Here is a 9,718-nt window from a genome sequence, read left to right on the forward strand (position 1 = left end):
GTTAGCTTGGAAACAAAGTTTAGGGTTTTCCCACCATGCCAGACTTCTCACGTTTGCAAAATGTCAACGTGTAGAAGCTGTTCTTCCACCTCTCCCAGGGCAGACGTGAGGCCCTCGGAGGAGGGATTAGAAGAAGGCTTCTATTTACCTGCTCTGTGGAATGCTTTCGCCTTGCAGCTTTTGTATCTCTCCCCCCAGAGACCCAAGGTCACAGCTCTGGAGGAGATGCTTTGTCTCCCTGCCAGTTTCCACCCTCACAATATCAACAACAACACACAATGTGGAGGAGACTTGAGAGAAGGAAGTGGAATTCCTGATCATGTTGCAACAGTGTTCAGAAACTGGCCCGTCTCTTTAACTTTAGTGCAGGGGTTGTGCGACCCCCCCCCCCCCCTCGCAGTCTGTTTTCACTGTGATTTCAGTCTGTGCAGACACCAAGTGTCTCATAGAATTTGATGTATCTTTTAATACTAAAAGTTTAGACTCCAGTTCAATGCACAGTAATGCTATTCAAACCAGTTTGCATTTTTATTGGTATCTGCTAAATCATCAAGGTCCATTCAAAGTAATTTTCTCACAATATTGTAAGTATCATGCAATTTAATGTGAGATACAATATGTCATCCAAAAAAGTAACATTTAACGGATTTTGTTTTAAATATATAACAGCTAAATGGCCTTTCCACATATTGCTGTTTTACCTAATTTAAGGAGCTAGTCTGATTGGATAATAGCCAGTAATAAACACTCTTGCCACAAGATGTCGCACTTGCACAATTTATCAGCGACTATCTCATCATTGACAGACTGTACAAAGCTTATGAGTACTAGATGTAATGAGGAGAATGGGTTTGATAGACCTTGGTTGTTAGTGATTGTATTTTAAAGTCTAGGCTCGTTTTGTTCTTGTAAGAATTATTGGCTTGCTTTGGTAAGACTATGTGTCCCTGTAGGTCTGGATTTTAAGTCACTGCACTCCAGCCAAATACTTGCAATAATGTTACACAAACTGTCCATGCCTTTTCAATTCAAATGGCAGTGAAATGTGTCAATGAACTGTAGCAGTAAATGTATGATTTAAGGACGTTTCCTGTAAATTGAATTGCCACTGTCCTCTGTCTGCAAGCAGATTTATGACTAACAAGTACGGTTCTGTTTAATCTGTCTATAGATTTTTCAGAAGTTATTTGCGAAAGGCTAAGCTCGTTAAATTTAACATGGGGTCTCTACATTTCGCAAGCAGACACCAAGAAGTTCAAAGCGAAGCAGAATCCTAATATTTCTTATAGCCTGCTATGAAACCTCGTGGTTTGCCAAAATCATAGTTAGCAAAAATCCAATAATTAACAACTCATCTGTGTTGTAGGTAGGTCGGTCTATATTGCGTGGAACAAATCCTTAATAGAGTTGAGTATAATTCGAATCTAATGGATATTTAGGCTACGAAATGCAATTCAAATTGAACAATTAAACCAAAGAATCAGTTTTGATTCTGGCAGGTTTATCACATGTGGGTTATTTGGAGACAAAGACATGTAACAACTGCAGTTTTGAACGTTTTCTTTATCTCATTTTGTAATAAACATATAAATAATAAACTCTAGACATTTTTGACACATCGCCGTTATGAAAGGTAACTGGTATGGTCACGCTGTTATACACTATCCAAACTGTGCATCTGCCGCATGTAATTTCTATAAAACTATTTCCCTATTACAAAATATGAAAAGAAAAATACATTTTAGTAAATTTACAGGAGTTACTTATTAATTTATTCAACAAAACGTTTGTTCTGTACTACTTATAATGTTACTGAATTGTCAGAATGTGCATTTCATATTTTCTCAAAGAAAAATAGAAAAAAGAAACACAAGCAGAGGGAGCAGACATGAGGCAGAATATCTGTCCCACTCTGACAACATAAATGAAACGTCTTCAAAATAATATAATTCTTAATAAACAAAGCAGTACACGATTTCCAATACTTTCCCAACTACTGTATTTAAATTAAAATATATTCTCGTATCTTACACTATTTCAAATAACGAAATGTGATTCGGTAACGATCTGTCAAAATCTAATTTACAATTCTGTGTATAAAAAATATAATTTATGGACCCCCACGAAGTTTGTTCTCCCCAAAATATAACAGTCAGTTGCACATATATGCACAGAACATTACAAACTGTCAAGAAAGTTTAATTCTTTCTACATGTTCTTCTTTCTCTTTGCAGTTTACTTGAGATATACAAAAATAGATTCTGCGCAATTTGCTGGTCACACCGTTTTAGAATCCATTTGTGTGGTACCAGCGAGTTCAAATGAGAATAAATTATTAAAAGAAAACGTTTAAGGCTCCATTCATTCTTTGAAAGGGACACACCATGTAAAAGTCACTGAAATAAATATCCCAACTCCGCTGGGGCCTTTGTCTTTTTATTCTACTATTGTTTATTGTCCTACATTAGTCTCAGTTTGCTCTTGCCATAGGCTATGACGTTTCAACTGGAGATTATTGACATCCCAAGTGGATGGATCGAGTGAGTGTCCAAGAGCCACGTTCCTAATTGATATAGAATCTTAGAATACCAGTGCACTCCGTCCTTGTGCACGGTGGCGTTGGGCTCGGTGTAGTCTTTAGCGAAAAGCAAAGAAGAAAGCCAGTAGCTGAACCGAACTGGCGCGAGGGCCCAGTGCGCCAAGTTGTGGTCTTCAATTACTGCGTAACACGACGCAAGCACTTGGTCCACCACGACGGTTCCTTGTACAGTAACTGGAGCAAATGACCCTTCGTACTCTTTCATGTAAATCCGTTCCACTGTCACAGACTTGAGTTGGTTATGTGAATCATCAAATACCACCAACTTCTGCCCAGGTTTGACTTTGCTGGCATATACTGCTGACATCGTGTGCAGGTCAGTCGTTGAGTTGCTGACAACAAAGAGGAGATGCGCAGCAGTGAGGGTAATTTTCTGAGTCGCTTCTTTAGTCTCTATCACGTAAAACATTCTTCTGGTTGTCGAATCTTGGTCAATGAACATGATGAAATCGGTGTAAACGAGCTCCCCCTCGGTGTTGGCAGCCAGCACTTTGTCGCCAACTTTGAGATCTTTAACAGACTTCCTACTTCCATCTTGAAGGGTAACTGATGCAGAACCTGGGAAGCAGCCTCCCGATTTCGCAGCTACAGAGTTTTCTGTTGAAATAAAATATTGTTGTTATTAGTACATTAATAAATAAATTCAATAAAGTCAATAAGATGAATGTAGGTATTTATCATGGATGATGCGCAGCGCATAGGCCTTTTAGCACCTGTTTGCATGAACACAGTATACTGTATAGAGGCGGAAGCCTACAGCCTATATCCCATTTCTAACATTAGTTGTGTAGAGAATGATTTACCAGATGCGTTTATTCATATCTTTCAGAGCACATTCGCACTTGAAAACATAAAGGTTTCTATGTAGCCTATTATATCCAGCCTATACAATACGGTGGGCCATATTCATGTGCCATGTCCTAATGCCAGCTATGTGAACGTAGTAGGGACTCATTCAAACCGTGTTGGGCGCTTCTCGTTGTCTAAGACTAGAAAACTGAAAGCCTTTGGTCTTCTGGCCTTAATTAAAAACCAATAAAGAGCGGACATTGTCATTCTAAATCTGCTTTTGGGGCGAGCCACTCTTGGAAGAGAACACTTATGCCTTTCCCAGCGACTCTTCCCATATTTACTCAGGTGCAGAAACCTCTATGTGACAATTCACACACATAGCCTACTCAGAAAAAAAACAAGAGCGCCGCAAACACTATTTACCCAGTGGAGCCACTTTTCCAAGCCTCTCAAGATGTAGATTTGAATTTAAATGAGGACCCAGACTCTAAATGCCTGCTGCTGCTCAACATCAATGTCTCTCTTTTTAACACTTCTCCCAGCTTTGTTGTCAATCTTGATGACAATAATTCGGGCCTTGGGAGAACTCTTCACATTCCAATCTCCAGGATCACACTGTCAGTAAACACACATTTCAACAGAAAAGAATAGGCTTGCTGAATTTCGGGATTTAATCTTCTTTTAAGATTCGCGGGCATGAAATAAGGTGACAATTGAAAACCAGATTTGCCCCAAACGAATTCAACATTGCTTAGTCTAAATCCTTTTGGTAAAGTCACACGACCCCCAATGACACGTATATGATCTCAAAATGTGTGTCCTGAATCCCAACTAGAGGATTTGCCCACTCAAAATCTAATTCGGTATTTTAAGGAAATAGGCCCATAGTAGTGTCCATCTGTGTTGAATCATTAGAGCATGGATTTAAAACCAATTAGACCACTTGCCTAAATGTGTCATTTTTTGATCAGTGTGTTCTATTGACTATACATAGTCTATTGCTATGAAAGATAGGCCTGTTGTAGAATTCCAATCAAAAATATAGGCTATGCTATGACCATGTTTGTCTTCATTTTAGGATTTAGCTTAAAATGCATAGTCCAACATTAGCATTGAGAAGTATGCGATAACGTCTCCATGGTAAGAATAAAAGTGAGTATACCCACCTGCTAACCTATAGGTGTTATTCACCGTTTGGGTTGTAGATCATCAAATCATTTTAGTAGGTGATTTTGTTTGTGTGTATTTCGGGAGAATATTCACGTGAAAGGGTCGTGGTTCCCACATAGAAACGGTGTGGGGCGATGTAAGATCGGGAAATAAGCTGCATGGCATGCCAGCAAAGAACATGCAGCGGTGTGGTTCACACAGAATAGCCTACATAAAGCAGCAGGAAGGCATTATTTAATCGGATACGCTAGGCCTATTTAATGACGCACTAACAGTACGCCCATTGATAATTAGCATACTTATCAGTTGTTCGCGGAGTGTGTTGCTAATTCGTTGACAAAAAAAACATCTTCACTCTTGTTCAAAAAGAAGATGCATAACGTATAGCCTAATAGACCTGCTACCAACCCGTTAACCTGTTCTGAATTGAAGGGGGGAGGTAATTGGGAAGTCGGATTTAAAAACATGTTTTGCATTTGAGATTTTGTCGTTGGTTAAAACAATAAATATGCATTGGGATCCCACCTGCTTTGACGGAACAGTGAATATGGGCTTTGGACTCGTAGTGGACCCAGTCGAATCCGGCTTCCACCGCAAGTCTGGAGAGCGTGCCGTATTTGCTCTTGTCTCTGTCAGACGTGGTGATATCCACTGCCCTTCCCTCGTAGTGGAGCGACTCCATGGAATGGTGTCCGTCCTCGTCCCAACCCTCTGTCACGCGCAGCTTTATCCCGGGCCACTGGTTCATGACGGAGATGGCCAGCGAGTTCAGCTTGTCTTTACATCTCTATTGGAAAATAAAATGTCCCATTAGTCGAACACAAAAAGCCAAGTGAAAATGTATATTTCAGAAACAAGGTTTTTCAAACGGATTTCAGATTAACGGAATGCATCTGTGATAGATCAAGAAATGCAAGTTATCATGGGGTATCATGGGGGCATTTTTTGCTATTTTGGGTGTGGATAAGGTAACGGTGGCAATTCCACAAATTAACATCAAATGATGGTGGATTTATGAATCATTTAATGGCCTACACAAATAAGAAAGTATCATCTCCCCTTAAGCATCACGTGCTAACAATCTTTAATTGACACGTTTGAGTCATTCAGATCCACAATAATCTGATCTATAGTGCTCTCTATCGATATTGAGGCCTATATATGGACACATTGGAGACATACGTACACAAAATGTTATGGGTTATGTTTCAGGCTAGAACGTTCTTTGGGGGAGCAGCGTCGAGGGCATATCTCAGATTGAAAAGCTCGTGATGAAAAATTGATAAGCCATTGCATCCGCTTGACTGGCCTAAAACATATAGATAACTGGTCAAGGAAAGTAGTGACCGCTCACTATGAAAGATTCTATGTCAGAGATCATTAGCTCACAATTACTAATTCATTGAAATTATAAATCTGTGAAAAAGAGAGATGGATGTAACGTCGTAAATTGTTTTCTTTGCATTAATAATTTATGGGGATAATCTTGAAGAATAACCAAGTAATAGAATAGTTGGCCTTTAAAGTGTTGCACCCTAACCCTTTCTCTGGACCCTTAGAGAAGATGCTTAGCCTCCTTCTTCTTTCCTACACTGAATCGATATGTCAAATAACACATCCCAAAGAGTATTTTCACTGCGCAATCTCAGAAAGGCGGTTGAATTATTCTTGTAATGCAAGTTCTTGGGACGCGACAGGCCTACTTAAATGTGTCCGTTTTAGTTGTTGCTCCCATATGTTGTGCAAGATACCTAGTACATGCGAATATGGAGTAATGAGGCACACTTACACGCGTGCACGCACGCCTGATCATCCTCCCCATCTATCTTTTTCCATCACTCTCTCTCCCTTTCACACACTAGCTCAAACGCACGCGCAAGCACCCCCCCCTCCCTCACACACACACACACACACATAGCTAAACGCATGCATAAGCCTATCGTTTCACTTTTCATTCTGATTATGAGGATCATAACCTACAGTTCGTCTTACTTGGGCTCAAAGTGTTTCTGAAGCACATTGCCTGCAATGATTCATATCCAATATGTAAATGAGACGAGGGGTCATAATGGATATTTTTATAAGCCGTTGGCACTTGTAGAATGCCCCGGATGAAAAAACAACAAAACCATGCACATTCTGAGTGGGATTGTTGGAGTCAAGAGCCGTAAAGCCTAAACTATTTATTAATTCATTGGGTCGTGTGCCGCAAATCAAGCCAAATTCTGCTCAGCCACCGTGAAGCCCAGCAGGACTTCCTCGGCCGGCGCTTTGTGCTCAGGCTAAAGTTGTTCAACAAGCCTCGCCCGCTGCCTCCCTCTTAATCTTTTCACAAATGAATTAGAGGAAACACTTATCAGGTACCTGTCTGCGCAAACAACCCACCAATCCGCCTCAATTTTATCTCCTTTGCGGGGAATATACAAAAACCTTCCGCTGTGTTCACTGAAGTGTGTGTGAACTAAAATGTCAGTAAAATGACTACTTCGTTAATTTCATTGAAGCGAATTTGGCTTTCTAGTTTCAGCGCTCACACTGGCGCAACCTGAGGCTATATCGCGCTGTAAGAGATCTTCATAACCGGAGATTGATTTAGAGATTGATTTAAAGAAAACCACAATAGACGTATAACAATTACTTATACTTTATTTAAACAATATAGACTTCCAAGTGTCGGTTACAACCCAATTTGCACCAAAACAGGGAGGTAAGCAAACTTCTCTAATGTCATGCGCAACTGTTAAACGAACGTCGCACGCAAATGTTCCACGAAATATAACTAAAGGCTGTAGGCTACACGTCAAACTATGGTATTTCAATGTTAGGATAAATGCCGGATTTAAACTTTTTGTTCATGCTTTCATTTGGGGCCATGCAGTGCCATTTTACGTTCCTCCACTTTCCAATGAGGAAAAGGTCATAAGTTCAACAGCTACCGGCTAGACTCAACAGGGTAAAAGTGGCAAGGATTGGAGGGGGGTCTATTCCCAAGGGAATGTTTCAGCATGCTATGCATTCAAAATGGTAGTCTTCAACAGTCACTCCGTCACTGATCGATAAGAATATTGGCTACATTTTAATTGAGATGTTAGGATTGAAGGTTAGTCCATAAAATCTTAACATGACAGCGCCAAAGAAATAGTTAATGTTAGGTAAGCTCCGTATAGCTCTCAAGTGAGAGACGTACAGTTGGCTGTATAACGGAATACTGGAAGGGAGAGTCAAGAGAGATGAAGGGACTGCACGCAGGGTGAATATTTAATCTGAGCGCGTGCCCATGGCACGGTGTACGGTTCAGGGACTCCTGCGCGCGCCTCCATCTTTGCGCTACTTCAGGTTCAGTGGCATTTTAAGGTGGCCGGACTGATTAAGCAACCCACCCTGGCAATTTTTGTGGAGATAGGGCTAGAGCCAGTGCAAAACACACTTTTCATCGGTCAAGACAAGCCCTGAACACCACAAAGGTTTTCCAGTTACAGCCTACCTTAAAGTCCGTTTGTGCAAATAATCTGTGAAATGCAACATTTGCCAATATAATAGCCTGGATACAAAACGGCAAACGCAAGAAAAACATTCAGCGTGCAAATATGTCAAAGTATCCAATCCAATTCACCAAAAAGGATGCACATTTGAGAAACCAATAGACACCCAGGGCTGCGTCGGTGCGCCTCGCAACATAACCACTAATTGGTCGCGTCCCACCCATGTATGAAGTAGTGATAGTATTCAGAACATTCTCAAAGAAATGTCAATTTCTTCATGCACCGATAAGCATGACTGCGACAGGGTGAATTACAGTTGCCTGTACAAGACTGTTGAAATGAGTCAATCCATGCATAAAAGACCGACTGTTTATAGTCTATTCCGACTGCATTTAGTCTATATAGCACCGGTATTACGATATAAGGTTAGGCTATTTAAAATATGATGTAATCTTCATTTTATGGACAGAAACACGCATATCCAGAGACTGGTTAAATGAGCATCTTAGATGCGACTACCATAACATAGGCAAGGGCCTTAAGAATACAAATATAGATATGAGGACAGGACTACATAAATATTTCAAATAAACTGGCACAATCAGAAGGGCCGAGTGTCCTGCCTGTCCTCCAGCACGTCACGTCTCCTGGCGTGATTCATAAGCCAATACCTTTTGCAAGCCTCAATCAAAACTCCTATGCTTTGGTTATGAAGGTGCACCTCTTTATACATCGAAGTTTAAAAAGATAAAAGATGGAGTTCAATAGCTACCGGCAAAATTATGCTGGCTTCACTTCATGGTGCGCATTCGGTGCAATATAATTCACAACTGACAGTGCATTATGAAAGGTGCATCAAAAAGGTATTCTCCTTACCTGAGTCATAAGCCTGTCCGCACCTGTGTTCTCTTCATCCTTGAATATAATGTCGGTATTGTAATTTGGAGTCAGTTCTTTAAATCGCTCGGAGTTCCGTGTGATCTTGCCTTCGTATCTGCCACTTGCCCCTAGGGTCTTCTCCGCGACGTTTGGGATATACTGCTTGTACGTCAGAGGTAAAAGCTTCTTCGGATGTCTTCTCCTCCCGTAGCCTCTGCCTGGTCCACAGCCCATCACAGAGGACACCAAGGACAAGCAGATGAAACCCACAACGAATTTTGTCAGCAGCATTTCGCCAATTTGATCTAAATCACTCGGAGCCTCTGCGTTATCAACTGGCGGCCGTTTCTATAGCTCTCCCTGCTATTGCTCCGACGCTTCCACAATGTCCTTGCCTCCTCCTCTAGTTCGTTTGTACCGTGCCGCCCGAGCACTACCGTGGCAGGTGCGGAAATGATCGCTTCTGCGAAATGATAACGGGACACATCGAAGGAGGGTCGCGGTTACGTGGATAAAAAGTGGAAAAAATTAGCCACAGAATATCTACGTAGTCGAGCCACAGCAGCTTGTGCGAGCAGACGGCTTTTACTGCTATGTATTATAGCAGCGATCTATGGCAGGGGAGGGACCTGATTGGTTCGCCTATAAACCCGTCTGATGTTATCCCACAAAAGAGTAAAAAAACTTTAAAGATTTCTTCCACCTGAGGGGAAGGTTCGAGGGGAGGGTCTGCTTCACGTGAAAACATTTGGTACACATCTTTCTTCCCTTCCCTTATTCCTCAACCTTTCACAAA

At 41.2% G+C, this 9,718-nt stretch overlaps 1 protein-coding gene across 1 annotated transcript; it reads right to left on the reverse strand.

Moving 5' to 3' along the window:
* Window positions 1-1,549: 1,549 nt before the first annotated feature.
* Window positions 1,550-9,386, reverse strand: shha (sonic hedgehog signaling molecule a). Its single transcript, XM_067251655.1, has 3 exons — window positions 8,920-9,386; window positions 5,087-5,348; window positions 1,550-3,196 (listed from the first exon to the last, which is right to left on the reverse strand). Exons 1-3 carry the CDS (start codon window positions 9,211-9,213, stop codon window positions 2,502-2,504), a joined length of 1,251 nt encoding a protein of 416 aa, XP_067107756.1. The 5' UTR covers window positions 9,214-9,386; the 3' UTR covers window positions 1,550-2,501.
* Between the last annotated feature and the right edge of the window lie 332 nt (window positions 9,387-9,718).

The sequence above is a fragment of the Osmerus mordax genome, chromosome 15 (genome assembly GCF_038355195.1).
Source record: "Osmerus mordax isolate fOsmMor3 chromosome 15, fOsmMor3.pri, whole genome shotgun sequence".
Lineage (NCBI taxonomy): Eukaryota > Metazoa > Chordata > Actinopteri > Osmeriformes > Osmeridae > Osmerus > Osmerus mordax.